The sequence below is a fragment of the Triplophysa rosa genome, linkage group LG11 (assembly GCF_024868665.1).
Source record: "Triplophysa rosa linkage group LG11, Trosa_1v2, whole genome shotgun sequence".
NCBI classification, from domain to species: Eukaryota; Metazoa; Chordata; class Actinopteri; order Cypriniformes; family Nemacheilidae; genus Triplophysa; species Triplophysa rosa.
The window spans coordinates 4,726,615-4,749,883 of record NC_079900.1 but is presented as its reverse complement, the minus strand read 5'-3'; the positions used below and the strand labels follow the sequence as shown (position 1 = coordinate 4,749,883).

The 23,269-nt window shown below is 38.0% G+C and overlaps 2 protein-coding genes across 2 annotated transcripts in view; one reads left to right on the top strand and one right to left on the bottom strand.

Annotated features, from left to right (window-relative positions):
- Positions 1-453: 453 nt before the first annotated feature.
- mchr1b (melanin-concentrating hormone receptor 1b) lies at positions 454-5,453 on the bottom strand. The gene is made up of 4 exons (XM_057346378.1): positions 5,348-5,453; positions 4,631-5,010; positions 3,766-3,855; positions 454-3,466 (listed from the first exon to the last, which is right to left on the bottom strand). Exons 2-4 carry the CDS (start codon positions 4,695-4,697, stop codon positions 2,451-2,453), a joined length of 1,173 nt encoding a protein of 390 aa, XP_057202361.1. The 5' UTR covers positions 4,698-5,010; positions 5,348-5,453; the 3' UTR covers positions 454-2,450.
- Positions 5,454-6,988: 1,535 nt separating this feature from the next.
- Positions 6,989-23,269, top strand: part of grb2b (growth factor receptor-bound protein 2b) — a 36,810-nt gene continuing 20,529 nt past the window's right edge. The window contains exons 1-2 of the mRNA XM_057346003.1: positions 6,989-7,132; positions 8,344-8,627. Coding sequence (XP_057201986.1) covers positions 8,550-8,627 — 78 coding nt within the window. The 5' untranslated portion in view covers positions 6,989-7,132; positions 8,344-8,549. The remainder of the gene's footprint in view (positions 7,133-8,343; positions 8,628-23,269) is intronic.

The window sequence follows — 23,269 nt, the reverse complement described above, 5'->3', positions numbered from 1 at the left end:
CTTCTGCTCGTATCTCAAACCTTGTTTCAGGCACTCAGCGTGATTGCATCGTCTATTGACGTGCACGTGTGCATTAATACAACACAAAACCTCTTAATGCATGAATACAGACCATAACCTTGCTTTTAGAGCGAGCGAGCAACAAACTCTACAGGAGTTTCCTAGAAACATCTCTAACGCAGCTCATGTGCAGCTTCCTGTGATAACACACTACACGGCTTCCACATTCATATCCATCTACTCCCATTTAGTTCACATATGTTCAGTCATTATTTCCTCTCAAAGCAGCATTTGCACCATCAGCGGAAGTTGATTTTCTGCAGTAGATGTTGCCTGCATAAAATCATTTACAAGCATACAAAAATGAATCCAAGATTCTTTATTATACATTAGACATCTTTAGGACACGTCTCAGAACAGATCTGCATAAAATAGGGTGCTTATGAAAGAACAACAGAGAAGGAAGCTTGCAGTGAAATCACGGGGGGATTTCTTTAATGATAATTCACATTAAACGCTGATTTTAGGAGCAAACAGCGCACTGTGAAGACACACCCTCAGAAGGACAGTTTTCTTCTGCATTCACAGTAAACAACATTAAACAATTAACACATTTAAATATACAGACATTTTGATAGATATCATACTATAAGATGACCAAAAGAAGGTGAATATTATACGTATAATATCACACACATACACTAGCATAGTAAGGGAACTAATATGAGAATTTTGTTGCAACTCAAAAAATCGCATAAATAAACACAAAACTTCAGTGTACTGTATCTTCAGTGTAGTCACTTTTGCCTAGAATTTGCATAAATGTTTTCTTGGCAGTTCCCATTATTGGCTGCTCTTTTTACATTAATTGGTCATCCCTTTCAAAGACATTTTTATTAAATAAAACTTTAATTGGTAATGAGAAAGAGATTATTTTTGCACAGTTACAAACACTCGACGTTCAAAAACGTTTGTCTGGTAATGTATTATAAATATAATATCACATACATAACATTGACGACAAAATCCACGGCAGTGAGGCAATGGTAGTCAAAAGTGCCCCAGCACTGTTTGCTGTCCTACTTTTTTTTTAAATATCTTATTTTGTGTTAAGCAGAAACAAAAAATATTAAGTCATTTTTCCAACCATGGTAGTCAACGATGTCCAAGAACTGTGTGGTTACTAGCATTCTTCCAAATATCTTTCTCCGTGTTCATCAGAACAAAGAAGTATATACAGATTTGGAACAGCTCGATATTGAGTAAATTATGACAGAACATTTCTTTTGGGGGTGACCTATCCCTTTAATAGCAGAACCGAAATAATTTGTGATGGCATGAACATTACAAAACAAAATGCTTTAAAAATGTGCAAGCACAGGCTCATTTGAAGCTCGAAAGAGGAAGAAAATACATCAAACTCTAAGTGAAAATTTCTTTTCCACAACATATATATATACAGTATATATATATATATATAATTTGTGTTTATTTTGCAGTGATCCACTGTGTTCCTGTACACATTACATCACTTTCACTGAAACACAGAGCAACAGAAACAAAAGTGTGCATCATCCAACGCCAGTGTGTAACTAGTTACTAAGTAATTAGTTACTGTAATTTAATTACTTTTCCCTTGAAAAAGTAAAGTAAGGGATTACTCTTGTTTTTTCTGTAATTTAATTACAGTTACTTCTGATGTAATTAAACTAAATACTCTGTGTAATATATGTGTGTGCAATAGTGGAACTGACATCAAAATTCAAAGTCTAACTTTAAAATCCATGCTTTAATGTATAATTCTCACATTTGTAATACTTTGGTCAGTTAAAAAGAGTACTTTATGTAGTTTAATATTATTTATTTGAATGAATAAAAAGAGCCCTTTCATGCCTATCCTTGAATCACTTAACTAATCAAGGTTGATATAGGATATAGAAAGTAATTAGTAATAAGTAACTAAATACTGTTTGGAGAGAGTAATTTGTACAGTAATCTAATTACACTTTTGAATATGTAATTAGTAACTAGTAATTAATTACTTTTTCAGAGTAACTTACCCAACACTGTCCAACGCTATCTCATGGAAATTCAAAACTATTTTAGCAGGTGGCTTATTCAAATGACCTCATATACGATCTAATTTGTATGTTAAAAACGATCTGCTTTCATGCCAGTATTAGTTAGGTTTGGGACGGAGTTAGGGGTGGGGCTTTCTAACTGCTTTTAGTCTAACAATCATTGATATTTGTATGATTCATCCAATTCATACACATTGTAAAACAGTTCCTGTGAGAACACGCTGGTGTCATCATAAACCCATTTAAATCCACAACGCCTCGTAATGAGCAATTCCGCAGGATGCTGAAGGACTTCTTTTCAACGGATGCTCATTATAAACATCTTAACACAATTCCGCTCAGCGTTAAACCCAGCGGGTTCACCTGAGCTCAATGCACAGCCACGGTTACCGGCAGCAACTCCCTGGAGGACTGAGACTGTTGCCCTCCGTCAGGGGCCAAACGCTGGCTGACGCTCCCGTCGGCCGTCCCGGCATCGGCCCGGAAGTCTTTGTGCGCCGGCCGGATGGCCACGATGAATTGTCTCTTGAAGGTCTCGCTAAGCATGATGTAGAGAAGCGGGTTGATGCAGCTGTTGGCGTATCCCATGCTGATGGCCACGTTATACGCGTAGAGAAAGGCGAAACTGGGCCGGTGCACGCTCAGATGTGCCAGCTGCAAGATGTAATGGGGCCCCCAACAAATGAAGAACGCCAGGCATATGGCCACGGCCATCCGCGTGACCTTCCTGGTGCGCACGCGCAGGCTGTGCTGGGGGAGCGGGGCCACCGTGGCCGACATGTTTTGGAGGATCTTGAAAAACACCCCGCAAATGACCACCAAGGGCAAGGCGAAGGCCAGCACGAACTGGTACAGAGTGAACCAGTAGGTGTCCGTGGTCGGATTGGGGAGAAGCAGAGCGCACCCCACAGAGCCGTCCCGCAGGGGCATGAGACCGGCGTACATCCACACGGGCGTGATGGAAAGCAGAGAGAGAATCCACACGAGGCCGACGGCACCCACAGCCACGCACGGGGTACGTATGTGGTTGAAGCGAATGGGATGAACCGTCGCCAGGTAGCGATCCAGGGTCATGACGGTTAGGATGTACGTGCTCACGATTTGGCTGTTGGAATCCAACGCCGTGATGACGGTGCACATGGTGGGACCAAAACACCATGAACCGTTTCCCAAGAGCTGGTGGATGAGGAACGGCATGCCCAGAAGAAACAGAAGGTCTGCGATGGACAGGCTGAAGATGAAGATGTCGGGCACTGTCTGTTGAGCCCTGAACTTTGTCTTTTTCACGATGGTGTAGATGACAATGCAGTTGCCTATAATGCCAACGAAGCAGATGACCCCATAAATGCTGGGCATGAGGACGTTGTGGTACTGCTCACCGGTTTCTGTGGGAAACAAAAGAAATGATTTACTGTGTAATTTCCAAGCAAATGGTTTTCATCTGGCTTTTATCCTAGCATTTATTCATATGATTACACTCATACATTTTGACTAAGGCGTGTGAGAATTATACATTAGGCCTGTGAGGTATGAGCTGACACATGCAGAAACCATAAATATATCCAATTAGCAAAATTATGGAACGGGAAACTCACAATTATTTTCAGTGCTTTTTCTACCTGGCCTTAAAACATCACTTTTATTATGAGAGCTGGTTTAAATAGCATTTTTACAGTAAATGTACCTGCATTAAAACTTTGTGATGAGTTAGACCCGTCACTGGAATTATCCGTGAACGTGATGTTGAAATCCATTCTGAGCTTTGTTGGATTAACTGGAATTGAATACAAATGGATATTAACAACAGGCTACGTCAACATTGTATGTTCAAATGAACATTTAACAACAAGTCATGGTGTGAGCGGTGACTCTGTTCTAATCCAATCACAATCATTTCATCAAAAAACGTCATTAAAACATATTTTTGTGCATGATCGACCATTAGAGACAAAGGACAGCATTTGATATCGAAGAAAATGCATTTCTGTGAAAAGAGAACAGACTTACACTTTCATGCCTTTCACCATGACACTCGGCTGTATGAATTGTATTCTTTTAGAAATAGAAAGACTCATATCAGCTCTTACATTTCAAAACCTTAAAGTTTAAAAAAATCTTTCTTGCTATCTGTCTTTTGGATTAATGAAATTCCGATTTTGTCCATTCCTTTTGAGAAAGACGAAGGGCATAAGAAATAATAAAACATATACAAAGGACAACACAGGCAACACAATAAAAAACTTCAAATAATAAAAAAAATTATGACAATATAAGAAAAACAGTGTGGAATTGGCTATTAATTTGACAGTATAATGATGTAGTGAGTAATAAAAGTGACTAGGTGCTGATAAGGTGTAACAGCGATGTACAGTTTCAGATGGTGATACTTTGATAAACCAAATAACTATTTGCCCTCTGCATGTACCATGATACTCAAATATTCAACAAATGTGACCAGTATACAAATACAATACAAGGTCCCAATGTTGTACTTTAAGGTAAATGTAGTCAAAAAAATTGCGCATCACATGTCTGCTCGGACGACCTACCTTGGTTTATGTAAATCTGCTTTAAGAACCAGTTTCCTTTGTCTTTAAGATCTCCGCTGAAACGCATGCCACAAGTGGAGAGCTCTCCATACGCGTTGTGTTGCGGGTAAAGACGCGTATTGCGCGCTGGAGAGCTCGCGCTCGCTCACACCGGATCCCTTCCTCAGGTTGCGATCAAAACCAGAAGCTACTCGATGATGCTGACACCCTCACTCATTTCCAATGCGCAGGAGGTGTGGAGAAAGCAGCTGAGACGCTCTCCATGCTGAATGAGTGGAGGTGTGACGCCTGATGTGATGGTGCTGTCAGCTGGATGCGCTCTTCTGCTGACGTGACGCGCTTCATTTGGACACTTGAGGTCCCACACTGTTTGAATGAACCTGCAGCGTGAACACAAGCCGCTGTTCTGAACCTTAATCATAAATCAGATTACGTTTTGAAGCTCATTCCTTGAAGCAGATTTACCTGCCAATAACAGCGAAATCATGAGTGAATTCAATTCAATTCAATTCAATTTTATTTATGTAGCGCTTTTCACAATGTGCATTGTTCCAAAGCAGCTTTACAGGAGAAAATAAGAAAAACTGAAAAACACAAAAAAGGTAAAAAACCAGCACAGTGCATGCGTTTATAGAACAATCAAGATTATTCTAGTAAATAATATCTAATAAATGCAGTGAACACTGTTTAAACCTGGAAGGAGTTTCAGCAGCCTACCCCATAAGCTGTAGTTTATTCGTGTTGAACTATTGAAAATAATAAAGCAAATGTGTATAAACAACCTGATGAAAAAACTGATGAAACCTCAAAAGCCTGAAATGAATAAAATAACTGTTCTCTGTTGAAACAAAAACAACCGACATGAAACAGGTTCAGCTTTCTCTGAAGTTAAAATGTTAATTGAGACTGGAGGATTTGGGCTTTGTACAGAGGGAATATGGATAGATATACAACTATTTCTTGCCTCGGGTTGTTTGACTTTGAAGTCAGGTGGCATTAGGACTGAAACGGGCTCAATCTTTGATGAAACCTGCTATATACCATAAGGTCAGTTTTTGTATTGGCTGCTGTCAAGACCAGTTATGTTGGCATGATTCATTTATTGATTTATTTACTTCGACATTACTTTGCAACTTGAATTCAATTTTAATGCATTCCACTGCGATTTCATTTCATTTGTTTGCATAAATTGTACAAACTACACATGCGACTCGACATCTGTCGTGGTCAGAATCAATTGTTTTCATTCTGACCATGTGGTAAATATACATCTGCAATTTTATTTGCTATGTGATTTGATTCAACATCCAGTCCATAGCTCTAAAACGTTAATACAATACAAAATGCGTTATTAATACATATTCTGTCACACAGCAGCATTGACAGTGTTGAACGCTCTTTGGCGTTTGCTGTTATTTCATTACCTGTAATATTTGGCCAGACGATGGCGCTGTGCTGCAGTCTGAACAATAAACTTAAACTTACATTAAAAGTGAACTAAATTAGGCTATTTACAAAGATTAAAGACAGTTTTAAGAAGGTAAAGATACTTTTGTGATTTTATGTAGCCTGGAGAAAAGAACAACATTCTGTTTAATGTCCACTTGTTATAATACGTTTTAAGTTAGGCCTAATATGATTGTCATTGGCAGTGTCCAAGGCTTTATTTAACTTAATTTATGAACATTGTGCCAACATTAATTATTGTTATATTATTGCCTAGTGTATTTGATTTTGAAATGAGAAAATACAACACGCAAAAAAAAAGTTTACTTGAAATAAAGTGGTATTATTTTAAATTGCAGTTCAACTGGGTTCATAAAGGTTCATAATGTTACATAAATATTATTATTGATTCTTCGACACAAATTAAATCGATTTATAGTAAAAACCATTTCTGTACATTTTTAGAAAGTTCATCTTTGTGAGAACGTTTTTTTCCAATGGAAGAGATCATCCATTTTTGTCTGATTATGGGCAAATGCCATATTTATAAAAACGGAAACTCCTATTTTTGTTGTTTAAGGTAAAAGAAACATACAACAAATAAAATAGTAAACATTACAAAAATTACAAAATAGGACTAAATGTGAGGTTTTTCATTTATACTTGTGTGGTGATTTTGTATGGTATTGCTTCTTAGTATTGTATGCATTACTTATTTATTGTCCCTTTCCTATTTATTTATTTCACTGTTTATATTTCTTCAACAAATCCTCATAACAATATATATACAGGTATGTATGTGATAATTGTCTTGTGTATTGATTAGAATGCGACTGAAAATCATGAAAACATAAAAAATGAATTCGTCCACTAGGGGCAGGCGGAAGCTGTATCAGAGAGGAACCGGAAATAAACAGAAAAATACAGCAATCTTTCACCATTTCAAGTCGCGCGAGGAAAAGATCTCAACCTCGCTAACGATTAAAGGCCAATTACAGTGGATTGTAAGTTTATCGAGAAAACAAGGAATATCGGCCCTTACAGTTGCTTACAAGGGTGAGTGTGTGACCGCAGAGTTTCTCTGACTGCCAAGCGTCAGTGTTGTTTTTTTACGTTAACATAAGCAAGGCCATAAGGCCCGTGTTCTTTAGGTGTTTCCACTAGTTTAAACTCTCTATTTAATGCACACGAAATGACCGTCATTATGAGTATTTCTTGACGCGTTTCCACAAAGTGAAAATAAAGAAAGCGCAGTCTCACGTGTGGCTTTATGTAAGCTGTTTTTGCGGAGGTAAAGTTGTGCCATGAAGAAAAAAACTAGAACCCTCGAAACTGAATCTGTCGTTTTTGTTTGTTTTTTATGTGAACGGTGCAACACAAATGACGTTAATCTTAATGTAATGGCTTGAGTGTTAAAGTGAGTTTTATCTTTGTTGCTGCACGTCTGTGCGTCACGTATATGCATGGTAAACAACTGCGCTTATAGCTATTTAATGTTATAGCTATTTGTTATCATAAATATCGTATAACTCTATGATTTAATCATGATTGTCATTATCTAGGGAAGTTCGTGCTGTTTTAGCTAGGCGATCGCACGGTAGCCATCACATTGTCAAATGTTGCCTGTTGCATTATGTCAACATGATAAAAGATGTCACGGACACTTTAGTTATCATAGCTACATATCTCTAAGTTAAAGATTTATGGTCCATTTCCGCTGTCGCTTTATATAATTGTACGTAAATCTATAATTGTTGATAATCTTTTTATATTCTCAGTCACGTTAATATGATGAAACCTGCTTATTATTATTGATAACTGTGTCTTCCATGTACGCGACTGTCATGTATTTACGTAACCATGCCTACATGTTGACTAAAGCCTGCGCAATCCTTCACATTGGCCCAATGCCCACAGACCTCATCGCGTATTTTCGTGCACGTTCCAACGCTACCCGACGTCATGCCAAACGCTACGCTCTACTCCTGATTGGGCGATGCCGTCGTTTCCAAGGCGCCGATTGGCCGAATCCGTATCGATGCCACAATCTAATTGGTCCGCCCGCGGTTTCCGCGGCGCGTGATTGGCCGCTCGAGACGTCAAGCTGACGGGTTTCCTTCCTCTTTAAGGGGAGCCTTCGCTACTAATGCCAGTTGTTTCGTGGGGCGCGGCCCGTTGAAGCATCTAGATTAAGCCCGAATTGTGCGCTCACATCAACAATATCGACTCCCGTGGGATTTTAAAAGAGGCTTTTGATTCTTTTCCAGGTTTCTCGCCGTGTCCTTTATGTGAGGATCGCGACGGGAGAGAGACGCGGGGCTGAGAGAGAAGACAGGTGGAGAGAAACCGGAGATCGTTTGAACTGTGCTCATCATCTCTTGATCTCATTGTCTTCTCCTTTGCTCGGCAATAAGGAAATAAACTGCATATTCCTCAGCTTTTTTGTGTCTTATCGCATCTATTCTGCTGAATCATGGAGGCCATCGCCAAGTATGATTTCAAAGCAACTGCAGATGACGAGCTGAGTTTTAAACGTGGGGAAATATTGAAGGTAACATCACCCTTACTTTGTTTCTTATTATGTCAGGGATACAAAGTTCATACTCATTTACAGGAACTGTGCTTATCTCTACGAGACTGTTTGTTTGTGTAATAATAAGTATATTAAGTTATTTCATTTATAATTTAGTTATTCATTAACCTCCTCTATGTTGTGTTGGATCTAAATCAATTGGCTTGTTCATTATGGATTACTTTCATCGTTTGGGTGTCATTTGCCCTCCACTTGAAGTAGGAATAGATGGTGATGGGGTTCTTAATCGGGAACTGGTTACAAATATGAAAGATGTTTGTTTATTAGTTTTGTCAACCATGTACTCATGTGTAGTCATATTTGTATTAAGTGAGAGAAGACGGCAAGGAATTACATCCATTTAGCAGACACTTTTATTCAAAGCGACTTACGAATGAGAGAGCATTTAACTTAAAGGGATAGTTCACCCAAAAATGAAAATTGTGTCATTTACTCGCCCTCAGATTGTTCCAAACCTGTATTTATTTTCCCTACTATGGCTGTAAATGGGAACGAGATCTGCTCGGTTACTGACATTCGTCCAAATATCTTCCTTTGTGTTTAGTAAATGATGACACATTTTTGGGTGAACTATCACTTTAACTAAGCATTTAGATATTATGAAGGAGATAATGATGTGTATTTGAGGAACTAAGTAGTTGGTTTCGATCATTTGTTGGTCTATCCTGAATAAAAGGATTGTTAAAGTAAATTGGCTTTGAGGTAGGGCTGCTCGATTATGACAAAAATTCTTTATTTTGGCCAATATTGAGATCCTGATTATTTAACACGATTGCTCATTAACTTTTAAAACAACATAGAAAATAAATAACTTTGCTTTAAACTGTGAATTCAACTGAAAAATAAATGTAAAGAAATAGCACAGCTGGACCACTGTAAGGAAAGGGGTGCGCTGTTTATTTATACCACAAGAAAAGAGAGGATCCTTGCAAAATGGAATGTGGCAAAATAATCGTTTTACCTCGATTATTTTGTTTTCGTAATTGTTGAAGGCCAAAATTGACGATTACAATTAATTTTCGATTAATTGCACAGCCCTACTTTGAGTAGGCCGCTATGTTGTATCCAGGACATAGTCAACGCATTTAGAGCTTGCACATTTGTGGAAATCATGTTAAATATCTTACTGTTTGTTTTAAGATTTTTTTGGGTATTCACTTCCTCAAATCTAAAATCGCCGCGTCAGCTTATTTCCTCAACAAAAAAAATACATATACAGCAGCTCCACACCATGACTTTACACAAGCAGGTCGCTTGAATCTGAACGCTGACCTCAAGCGTAGCCTCTGTTGGTCTGTCAGGACCTTATGGGTCTGTATGTCACTGTCCATCTCGCGTAATGCCACAATCTTGTATTCCCTCTCTCTCTAAAGAAAGTAAAAACAAACATCAGGATACATCGAGAAATGAGCTCTGCGATTTAAACGCAATCTTTCTAATCCTTTACGTTCCCTTGGGGGACATGTCATAAGCAAATCAACTGCATCATTCCTTCGGTCTGAGATTAGATCCTTGTCTTTGTGATGGGATGGTTAACTCACTGGATGTGCTCGCCTCCTCCCAGCCACGTTTCTGAACCAATATGGATTATATTGTAGAGTATTACAGCATTGGTCTCACCTGTCATGGGATTTTCCCTGGGTTTTTAGATTAGAGTGTTGGATAACGCTTGTGTGTGTTTTTGTGAAATGTTGTATGTATAACATGGTGTGATCAGCAGACACATGCTTATAAATTTTGCTTCTCTTCCTTATGTAAAAGAAATTGGTTTCGGTGACTTGCTGTAGCTGCTGGTAAGGTCACAATAGCTAAACATTGTACGTTAGAACTGATAAGTTATTAGCCCGACACTCGGCATCCATCTGAAGGGTGTTATTGGGGTATCTAAGGATTCGAGCGCAAAATATGTGACCTCCTTTTTCACAGGACACTTGCTGATTGGCTCTAAATCCGGCCATTTCCCACAATTCCTCTTGCCTGTCTGCAGTCAAATAGAAATATGTATGTTTTGTGTAGATTCTTAGTGACGTGCGTTCCAACTAGGGTTGGGAATCAAAAATCAATTCCAATTCGGAATCGAAAGGTTAGGAATCGGATCGGAATCGAAAAGAATAGGAGTTGAATACTTGAAATTAAAGTGTCAATTTCTCTTATCAATTCCTGTGTGCATATTTTCAGAAATGTGAGTGTGTTATCTTGTGATATGTCAATAAAAGCCATTGTGAAAATTTGCCCTATTTTACTATAGTAAGCATAGTTTAACTATAGTATTTGCAGTAAAGCACAGGAACCACAAATTTACCAGTTTCATTATAGTAACTACAGTTTAACCATTCAACTGTGGAATCGAAACTGGGAATCAATAAGAATCGAAATCGATAAGCAGAATCGGTAAAATTCAAATGATACCCAACCCTAGTTCCGACATAGGCTGTATGTTAAACATGTGGCACGCATTAGTTTTGTTAAATTTATGGCGACATCATACATTGCTGTTATTTTTCTCCATTCCGATTCATGCCTGGTTTCATGGGGAAGTGATTCTTTGTAGTATGCGAAAAGTCAGCAAGGACCAAAAGTCAGCAAGCGTGCTAAAAGAAGATCTAGAGAGATCTTTTAATTTCCCCGTCAGCATAGTGTTCTTTTTTCGGGCAAATATGTCAGTGGTGCTTTGACATGCAAATCTCAATGCTGCATTGCCAAGCGGTTGTGATTCTTTGCCAGGGTGTTGCCATGCAGTTGCTAAGGTTCTCTTAGTGGTGTTTAGTTGCTATGCGGTTGCTAGGAAATCTTTTTTTTCTACGTTTGCTTAATAAAACTCATATTACGCTTCTCCTCCGCATACCACGAGATTTCAGTTATCGTTCACAAACTGTGTAGGACGGGTGATGAACTTAAATGCTTAGTGTTAAAGGTTTTGAAAGTCAAAAACGCAAAAGTAACAGTCGAGCTTGTCTTAGCAAGCACCGCTGAATTGGCGTTGAACTTGGAAAATATGAAACATTGCCCAGAGGCACCAGAATAATCAAGTGATAAGGGATCTACTGAAGCTAATGGCGTAACAGCTGCCAGGGAGTCTAGGTGGTGTAACATTTTCTTTGTATACAAAAGTTCTGCATTTTAATTTGTAACCATTAAATAGAGGACCGTGATCCAAAGAATGAACGGATAGTGAACCTGATGTGTGTCAGTCTCTAGATCATTTTTGCGGCAGCTGTCGTCTGGTTTTATAGACCCACAGATGACCTCCTGATCTTCAGGTCTAGACTGACCCCACACTCAAAAAAAAAAGTTGTTGGACGAACTTAATTAAATTAAGGAAAACTTTTCCACGAAATTGAATTACATTTCTCCAACAAAATCGAATTGGTTTGAAACGATTCTTTATAATCTTGTTGTATGAACTTAATTTTTTTTTTACTAAATTAATTTGCGTCATATACATGCATATTTTACATAAAACCAATATAAAAAACCCAATTTTATCGATTAGATTATTTAATGTAAGCACTCAAGAACATTTTTTTATATTGTACATTTTTAACATTAATTATGCATTGCTTAATTTAACTTCAATAAGAAGATATTGAGTTAATAGAACTCAACAGAAATGCAAATAAAGGATCGTAACCGCTCACGACCTAACCAAAGAACAACGCTTTTCTGAACAATGGTAACCACAAAACTCAAAAATATAACAAACTCTTCAAAACCTTGAAGATAAATGAACATTAAACACTAACAATAACATAAAATAACACTTATTTAAGAAAATAACTCTCAAAATGCAGTTATACGCAAAGCATGATGGGAAATATAAGTCCTCTGGCCAATTTTAACTGTTTTATGTTAACACAACACAACTCCTTTATGTTGGCCCAACATGAATGGATTCAGTTATATGACTAAACACAAAAAATCATGTGACCAAATTTTCCAAAAGTTGGGTTGATTTAACTTAAGCAAGTTAAGTAAATTGAACACGCAGCAAAAATCATTTTTTTGAGTGCAGTCTCTGTACCTTAAACCGTCTCGAGCTGAAATTTCAGTGGTGAACAGGCCACAGTCATGGTTTCAGTTCTCTGGACTCTTGTCTCAGCCCTAGACAGTTCACCATATAAGTAGTTCACCATTTAAATTTCCTGCGCCGTTTGATGAGCAAGGTTGCGTTTATTTTTGGATTATGTTCAGTTTGAAAATCTATTCCGTTCAAGCTTGTGAGGGGATAAAAAGAGGCCAGCAACACTGTGAAATGTGGATGTCCAGAGATTAAAACGCTATATGCTGTATTTGGCCCATTAGTCACAAGTGGATTAAGTAAATTTACTAAGCTTCGTTCAGACAGATAGTGTTATCATGCATTAACATTAACAATCACTCCAGGTATCAGTTCAGCACCCTCTGGTTTATAAAGCAAGCTTATGGTTTTCAGTTCTGGGACATCATTGACGACCATAGTAGGAGAAATTAAATGCGAGTCAGAGATGCCCCAGAACTGTTTGCTTTCCTAAATTCTTCAAAGTTACTCATTTTGTGTTCAATGTAACAAACGTTTTTTTTCCTACTGTGGTAGTGAATGATGTCCCAGAACTGAAAATTTCTACTATTTCTACTAAAACTATTTTTCTCTGTGTTCATCGGAACAAAGAAATGTATACAAGTTTGAAACAACCTGAGGGTGAGTAAAGGATGACAGAATTTACATTTTTTGGTGAACTGTCCCTTTAAGTGGGTTCGGCGGCACTTCAGCGATAACTAGAAAAAGAGGAAGAGCATTTTTAATGGGGTTGTTTATTTGTGTTCTTAACATTTTCTTATCTTAGTTCTTCTTTTGTTATTGTTCTGTATTGCTTGAGAATAGACTGAATCGTTTTCTTAGGTGACATGAAATCAAAACCCTATTTGGTTTTTAACAAAGGTCTCTTGCTGAACAGAATTCTTTAGTGTATGTTTGTTTTCATTATATTTTCATCGCAATCTTTCCCATCTCTGAAATTACTTTTCTGCTGACACGTCAATCTTTGTTGCCCAGGAAAGTGATGCTTCCTATTTTTTATCCAATCAAATCCAAAAGGATTGAACAAAGGCCCGCCCCATGTCATTTGATGGAATGTAAATGCACATAAATATCTCTCAATTGTTTTATTAAATGATAAACATTGACTTGCACTGAAAGGCCAGCTGTCTTTGGAGTGGCCTTTTAATTCACTCTTTATTTTCCCCGTTGAGATTGATGGAGCAAGACCGTTTCAGTGTTGATGATGGTGAGAAGTCAGTTGAATGCTTTGCTTGAGGGCTCAGTGTCTGGCACAAACGGGATGGACACTTTTTTGCACCTTTGTTGAGAGACGGCCAGTAGCCACGTGTTCATGGATTAACAAAATCTAAAACGCAGGTTACAATTTGAGGGTCAGTAAATGTAGACAGAATTTCCATTTTTGGGTGAACTATCCCTATAATTCGAAATGGTCAGGTGTCTAATCTGTACTAACAAGTGGATGTCAGCTAGCCGTGTGCCATGTTTCTTGTTTCGTTTCACCTCCTCTGTTTCAGTTTCTCAGGCAGGGTTTTTGCGTTTAACCCCTCGTGGCCCTGTGAAACTTGAGTATTCTTTACGGACGGCAGGCTAATGTCTGTCATTTGTTCCTTATGCGGTTGGCTTTTGCTAATGTGTACATTTGCCTCTGGTTGTGTAATGATGTAAAACAATACAGGAAACGGTACGAGGGAACAGTTTGTTTAGAGTTGTGCTGTCAGGGGATTGATGCGATTTGCATTGACATCAGTAGTCCACATTTGTATGTTTTATATTAGCTGCTTTCAAACGTTTGCAGTACTGTTTTGTCTGTCTGTCTAAAATTGCCTTTTTTTTCCTGTCTCTCTTCTCCTGGACTGTGACACATAGACACACAGATCTTTTCCTTTAGATGAGTCGGTGGAGACATACAGACAGGATTAAACAGGCCCATGTTCCATTACTCTTAGCCTTGAGTCAAGCTGAATTTAGTCTCTTCATCTTCCCGCTATTCATCTGTTTCCTTCTACTTGACTCTGGGCCGTTCACACGGATGCTTAACAGTGAAGTGACTTATTTTCAATGAGAACTGGTGATGCAGTTGCAGTTACGTACGTGAGCAGTGACACGATGTGGCGACTACCAATAGGAATGTTTAAATAGATCCCAAACCTTTAGCGCGATAACCTCAAATGGGTAGATTTCTGCAATGTTCCTCACACACACTGTATGTCTGTAAATGTCTGCTGCGGTGCTGTGGTTTTTAAGTTTTTTTTCGACGTGTCCTAGATCTGAAGCTTGGGGCGGTTACCTGCACAAGCCAACAGCATCCTGAACACATCATTTCTGTACACAGCTGGCCATGTTTCAGACATCTCTCTCTCTCTCTCACACACTAGGTTGTGCATAGATGTTGTATTGTTTTATTTTTCTATATTTTCGCCTTTGTCATAACTTGCGTAATCCAATGTATAATATGGTATACAATAAGGTTGTGGAATTCATTTGAACTATATTAAAAATATATTTGCATAATGAAAATTACACGACTTGAGTACATGTTTAGTGTTCTTTCTGAGCATCTTGCAGCAACTAAACTTTCTAAAGTATTGAAATAGAAATGCAACAATTAAGTTATGCACATTTGTGATATTTTGATAGTTCCACCTACAATAAAAAAAGCCCATCAAAGATGAATTTTTAAGGTTGTTTATCAGTTTGATTCAATTAAATAAAAACTGATATATTTGTTATCTTTATTGGCTGAAACTAATGAACTTATAATCGCCGAGTATCGGCCATTTAATGATATATCAATCAATAATAATAGGTGACAACTAAAGGACAACACAAACAACCAAATATTTTTACCTTGATCAATACAAGCTCTTCAACTAAAATCAAGATTGTGACTCTTTTGACCTGCTCTGACTTAACCATGTTTTTGTGGAGCCGTACTCGACGGGACCGAGCTTAAAGAGCAGCTTAAAGAGCAGTTTTATATTCGTTAGAAGTATCTTTACAACAGTAAGCTTTACTGATGAATTAGATAATACGGCTTCAGCTGTGCCAAATGAATGCGGCGCACAGCAGCCACGAGTCTCCGTTCAATAAAGTAGACTGCATCAAGATAATGGACAAATATTTACTTACAGCAGCTCTGTGGTCCTTCGGCTGAATATACTGTCAGAATCAAGAGCCACGGAGTGATTTATAATGCTTGCAGGTCAGAATATTACTTAACTAATATAAGAGGTGTGTGTGAAAGATAGTGTTTTAATAGAATAGAATAGATCTGCAACTTTTCGGAAAAATGTAAAACAAAATTTATGAGAACTTAATTTAGAGTTTGTAAAATAAGCATCAATGTCGCATTTAGGATGACTGGTGGTTTGAGACCAAGCGCTAAAGACACACTTCCAAGAAATCCCCCTTAAAATGATTTTTCATGTCATGACTGACAAGTGTTCTCGACTAATATTATCAACGTTTTCTTTTTGCTGAACAGCCTCTTAGACTGTCACGGTTATCTGGAACATGGCTGGATTTTCCTTACTTCTTCTATGTGAAGACCGCGTCTTAAAATGTAATACGGGGAAGTGGAAAGTCACCCTCATTGGCTTAATGGAAGTTCTGAGTCTTTTCGTTGAAAAGGCAGAAAATAGATGGACTCTCTTTCCTATTCATCAGAGATGCATTTATTAAGTGCTTTAGTGGCTTTGGGTCGAGAAAATGTTCAGTTCTGGATGTTAAAAATAATGTTGAGTTGATGGACAGAAACGTCTGGAAGGTTTAATGTGACCGCGTGTCTGTGTGCTGTAATTGAAAAGAACTCTCTGTACGTTACAGACATGACCGTGTTCTAGGCCAAAATGTTGAATTTTTCATGGCGAGGCTCTGAATGAATCTAGCGTCCCTGACTCAGATCTAACGATAAATCTCTGACAGGGCAAGCTGACTTTTTTCACGTGGGTCATGACAGTTTAAGCCTCGTTTTTATATATTAGATGGTTTTGGATGCTTTTTCAAATAATAGATGCTTGGCTTTAGAGGAAGATGGAAAACAATAATAGCAAATGTGGATTAAACTAGATGGTTCTGGCAGAGTTAAGATCTGTGATGATGTGTTTGTGGTATTTGTGTACAGTAAATGTCCTTTTTCACTTTAATTTACATACCACGTTTGGATGTTAAGGCTCTAAAAATATCTAGAAGGATTGTTATCTTGCATCACCCATGATCTTTGCTAGTCGCTTCATTGCGGACAGCAGCTTTGATAGTCAAAATGTTCAACGTTTTTTTCCAGAGTTTAAAATGCTTTTTGTCGGTGGATTTTTTTCTACGAATTTGTTTTTGCTTCCTAAATTATATAATCCCAAAGCTGTCTGTGAGCCTTAAAGCTGAATTTAGCTTTTCAAGAACAGCTTATCTTTTACTTCTTTTATCAGTCAATAAGGCTTACAAGATTTATGGGGATGGAAGTTTTCTTAAAGGGATACTCCACCCAAAAATGTAAATTCTGCCATGATACTCAACCTCAAGTAGTTCCAAACCTGTATAAATTTCTTTGTTCTGTTGAACACAAAGAAAGATATTTAGAAGAACGTTAGCAACTGAGATTTCTGGGGTAGTAAAAAAATGCTAACCAAAGGTTAGTCAATATCTTCTGTTGTGTTTAACAGAACAAAAAACAATGTTTTTTTATCCCATGGTAGTCAATGGTGCCCCAGAAAACTCAGTTGCTAACATTTTTCCAAATATCTTTCTATGTGTACAACCAAACAAAGAAATCTCTACATGTTTGGAACAACTTGAGGATGACTTGTTCATGACAGAATTTTCATTTTGGGGTGGACTATCCCTTTAAGCTGATGGTTCCATTATTTTGGGAAAATTTTGGTGAGAAATCTTCTGATGTGACTGTCCTTGTGTGCATCAGAGTTCGACCTTAAATGCTTCATCCAGGTCGTGTGGTTACAGAGCACGTCTTCATTTAGATCATCCCTACATTATATATATCAGTTTTCACCAGCTCGAATTCTGAACATTTCATCACTGACACACTTTGTTAATGTGTGATTCTGATATTCAAACATGCACGAGAACAATGTTCTTATTGCAACGGTCTGTTTGTATTGTTGTGTGTGTGTTCTGCGTTTGTGTTTTCATTAAAACAATCTAATTGTTAGCCGCTTGTGGACCTCCCACTGCTTTGCGCGACTAATTTATTTTTACTTTAAGCTGCTAGAAGCAACTTTCAGAATTTGGGCAGCTGGGGCATGTTATCAGCAAGTGTCATTTGTGTTTTTCCAAAGCTTGCAAACTACAAAAAGATCTTGTGGTTCTGCATCGCATGTAAAAAAGAGAAGGAACTTGTCGCCTTTAGACATCAGCAGAGACGTCTATAAATCACCCTAAGCACCCTCGGTTATGATGTCGGATGTATAGTGCACTTGCCACTACATCTCCATGAAATGCATTTCAGAGAGTCATTGCAGAATATTTTGTCTTCGTACGTTCGATCTTACAGTAATTTACAGTTTATCCAGGCAAACCTTTGCGAATTCTCGTCTCTATATTGCCAAGCATCCAAGTATGTAGTTATCAGAGCCCACGTGTGTTTCTTCACAATGTTTTAGATGGTTTGAGATGACTATAAATGTCTTGGTGTTAATGTCTTGACAGTTCGTGGAATCTATAATATGCGTATGATCTTTTGCTATTGGCCAGTCAGAGACACACCCCCTGCCCTTGTCATCCTCCTCCATCACTTCCTGACGCAGGCATTCTGGGAAACGGCATCAGTCTGCAGGAGGACCAGGCGTGTGCAACAGCTCTCCGGTGACATCAGTGCATGAGCTTGCAGCCGCCTTTAACGCTACTTTGTTCTCGCTTCCTGTTGGGTTCAGCTTCCACCCCCCGCAACTTCCTGTCTCCACAAAGTTGCAGTGGAGCGTGTGCTTCAAGCATTTAGGCTAAACATTTCTCATTTTCTAATTTTTTTGTTTTACATTCACTGTCACATTAGCTTTGAAACATGCCTCATCTCGCTGTGAGGGCACTATTAATAATTGTTCGGAGTGAGATCCTGTAGGCATTTTATTTGTTTTATATGTAGGAGGAATTGTTTACAGATTGTGATTCTTAAAGTTCAAAGGACATCCATGTTATACAGATTGATAAATTAGGGCCATATAATGTTTAGTTTTTACCGAATTCTTTTTTTTTTTTCATTTTTCTGAGTTCTGTATTTTTAGTGCTTTACTATACAGTAGTAAACACATTTGTCAATAAAAATACTGTATACTATAGTATTACTACAGTAAACTGCAGTAAAGTTCTTGTGTACTATAGTGTATTTGAACCTTACTATACTAAATATTAGAGTATGCTATACATGGTTTTTCCCGGCTCAAAATGAGGCGGAGGTGGTGCCATCCTGATCTTGTACACACACACACGAAGGCCTACCGTACCTTTAAGTGGTTTAACCAAAGTGACTTTGACATATTAAAAGTTCTAAGACTGACAGTGAGATTCACTCAAACAGTGACATGCTTGTTAAATAAACTTGGAACAACTCTGTGGACTGAAAAGTTCAATAGTTTAAATGAATCGGTTCAAATGAGTCATTCGTGTGCGAGTCGTTCTGAACGCAATGTGCGTTCATACTGGCAAACTCACTGTGTACAGTATACGCTGATTCAACGATCCAACTGCACAGCTAAAGACATTACAATGATGTACGTCATGTTCATTTAAGAAATTTCAAGAGATTACACGTACTTGGATGAAAAACAAACAGCCGTGAAACACATCTAGCTCTTGTTCTGCAACTCTTTTTAGCGCCTCAGTGTGCTGATAATGAAACAGCGCCTCTACTGTGGCGTTATGCCGCAACTGCAGTTACAAATGACATTCTGTTAAATGCACACAGCATTTCTTGTGAAGACTCGCAACATAATTTTGACGAGAGTCTGAGGCGTCACGACATTTGACAGAGGCGGCCGCCTCCAATTTCTCTATTGCAGAAAAAACCCTGCTATAGTGTTAACTACAAGTTAATTATTTTATCATCTGGTTCAAATTAAGCAGACTTTTGGCGGGTCGACGGCAGACGCTTGAGTTTGAGTGTGGTTGACAGTGAGCTTCACTCAAACAGTGAAATGCTTGTTAAATAAACTTAGAACAACTCTGTGGATGAAGTTCATGTCCTGGTATAGTAAGATACAGACAAATCCACGCGTGTCACGCTTGTAACATGTTAAAGCGTGCAGCTCATTCACTCATAGACGCGCAGAACAAGCAGAGGACATATTTAAATGGTAGAATTCATTTTTCGTGATTCCTTCCATGTTTTCTCACATCACGCAGATCATAGGGCTCAAGATCAATGGACGCGATGCAGCCAGAAACCAAGTTTTAATTGCAAAAACTAAATAAAAACGAAAATAAATAGTGGTGCACAACGACAAAAGCACTTCACACAAACAAGCGGCTCCGTCTAATGCACCTGCCAAACTGTATCGCACACATGCTACACTATTAAATGTATTTATAGCACAAACCGATTTTTTCGTAGCATGTGCAACATGTATGTCGCACTGTACAGCCCTGTGTATGTACATGTGCTTAAACTATTGTGCAGTGGTTATATTGGTGACATTTTATATCATCATCATTGCGTAGCTTGATTTTCCTCAGTCATTGTTGATTTTAGATTTACCTCCAACCATGAAAAGGCAGAAGAACGGTTATGAACACTTGCAACACAACTGCATGAGCTGTGCATCAGCAGAAGCCACAGGCTGGTCTGTTGTGCATCATTGCTTGCTGCACCAGTGCAGATTCATGCGCTGTGTGCTAACTGATGTTTTCGGATGTCATCAAGAGCTCTTAAAACTCTTGTGATGAGTTTCCGTTGATGGCGATTTGAGGACTAAAGATGGGCACAAAAATGTTACATGTCCTTATCTCATGTACTGCGAGTCATTCTGGATAGACATCCCTGTTAAGCAGTAATGGTGACTCAGTGATGCTTCAGTGTGGATGAACTGCTTTGTAAACTTTAGGTGTACAAGGTGGTTGACATGCGCAGAATAGGTTTTAAAGCATCACTTCGATTTTTGCTTTTTAGGACCTAATGCCTGTCTCACCGTCACCCACCTCTAGATGTATATTAGACAATGCCATTTTTAAGACTTTTAAAGATGACTATGTGAGATCTAAATGTATGTCTGTAAACCGTCCATCCGTGATTATAGACTTCTGCTTGTGTGTCATAAAGGGCACTAGATTATGTAACTAACCGATCCATGATTTTAAATTCATGAGGGGTAAGCTGAAGGACTCTGTGAACATACAAAGCCAAACAGGTTTTCTTTAAATCTTTTTTGGATTTAAGGAGCAGTAATTGGGATTAAAGAAACATTAATTTCACCTCACCCGTGTTTCTCTTTGCTGACAACATTCATTTTTTTATTCAGATTTTGCAGAACTTGATTTTTATCAGTAGCGCTTTGATTCCCAGAGAGCGTAAGGACTGATGAACCAGAGATGGGCACAAATACATCAAAAAGTATTTAGTTACAAATTACAAATACTTCCTCATAAAATGTATTTAAATAAAATACAAAATACTGCTGTGAAAAATGTATTTAATTCAAATACAATTTGTGATTTGAAAATACAAAAATACAATTTTTTTTAAAGCAATCATTTAAAGTGCAAGAGTAACAGTGGAGTTAGATACACAGAAGAAAGAAAGAAAAGTTTTCTAAACAGCAGTCCATCAAACACAATTTTAGCAACACACTTACATAAATATGTAGGCCTTCACGTCATTTTAATATTATTATCATTATTGATTTATCTCATTCTCCTGCGACCAAAGTCCGTTTACGGAAGTCGTGTCACTCGGCGGCCATGTTTGCAACGCCTCTGGGCAGTTAATAGCAAGTCCGCTGTCCTATCTACTTTAATGGGGGAAGGCAGATATTTTTTAAATCGCTGGCAAAAATCACAATTAAACAGCATATGTCCTATCAATAATTAAACCTGACATGAACTGTACTATAACTTGGGTTTGCTAAGCTTAAATTGTGCTAAAAATCACTTTTTTCAAGATTGCTTCATCTATTGTGCATGTGCACAGGCTGGCAAGCGCCTCACGAGAGCCCCGCCCCAGAGAAACGTCAGTCAATACTGATTGACGATTGGCTCGTATCACTGGAGGGCGGAGTTCCTTCGCTAGAGCGGCTATATTGAGTGTTTCATTCCTCCCCATTAATTGTTATGGCAGTGGCACATCTTGTTAATATTAATTAACCCACCCGCAATTAATCAGAATGTAATTTTTTGTTACTTGAACCACCTGCCCGCGGAAATTACTGCGATCCTGCATCATTTGTCAACACAAGTCTCTCTTTAGCTAGCAGATAAATTCTAGCTATTTGCGCTAATCTTTTGTCCTATGACTTTCAGTGAATGATATCTGATAGTAGATTTTACTAGATACTTTACCTTAAAGCACTTTGAGCACAAAAGCAGTTTCTTTACTTTCTTTGCTTAAATAAAAAGTACCGCGAGAGTGATTGGAAAAGGTTGCTTTTGAAACACTCTCGCGACACGTTAATGTCATACATTGGTCTGCCTGCGCAGCCTCGGAATAAGTCAAACGCACTTAATAACAGACAGGTCTGACTCGGTTGAAAAAACAATCAAAACTTATTCAGCTAGTGGGTGGGTTACCCGTGCTTTGACGCTCATCCAGATGCACTATGATCGTCCGTTCATTTTTGCTAGCATTTATAGGAACAACATTAATGTTTTGTCCTTAAATGAACATGAAATGTCTTGTTTTTAACACAACTGTTTTTAGAGTGTATAGCGTTAAAAGCAAACTGCACAGTATGTTTTATAGACAAATGACAGGTGTACATCTACATCTTCTCTCAGACAAAAAGATGATTCAACTGATTTCCCTGGAAACAGTCAGGTATGCATGTAGAATCACTTTAAATCTAGCAATGAATGTCTATCTGTTTTTCAACGGCACATCAATAACTTCGACATTTTTAAAGGTATCGAAGGTATACTTAAATATGCCTTAAAATATTTTCAGCAATTTAAAGGGATACTTCACCCAATAATGAAAATTGTGTCATTTACTCACCCTCAGATTGATCCAAACCTGTATAAATTTCTAGAGATTCTAAAGATTTCTAAAGATATTTGGAAGAATGTCAGATCTCATTCCCATTGACTACTATAGTATTTATTTTCCCTACTATGGCAGTAAAGGGAAATGAGATGTGAAGTATCCTTTAATGGAATGAAAGTCTAGAACAGGGTTCTTTACTGTTTAATAAAATTAATTGTAATAATTTTTTTTATATTTGAGTTCTGCTTGCATTTGCTGTGCCACAAGCTGTTTAGTTCAAATTATTATTGATAGCTCAAATTTTATTACATATTTCAGTATCAAAATTTGCCCCACCACTTTCGGAACAGTAGTGCCACCACTGCCTGGTGAAGTTATTGTAGGCAAGAATAAAATGACATATTTTAAAAAGTATTTAAGTAT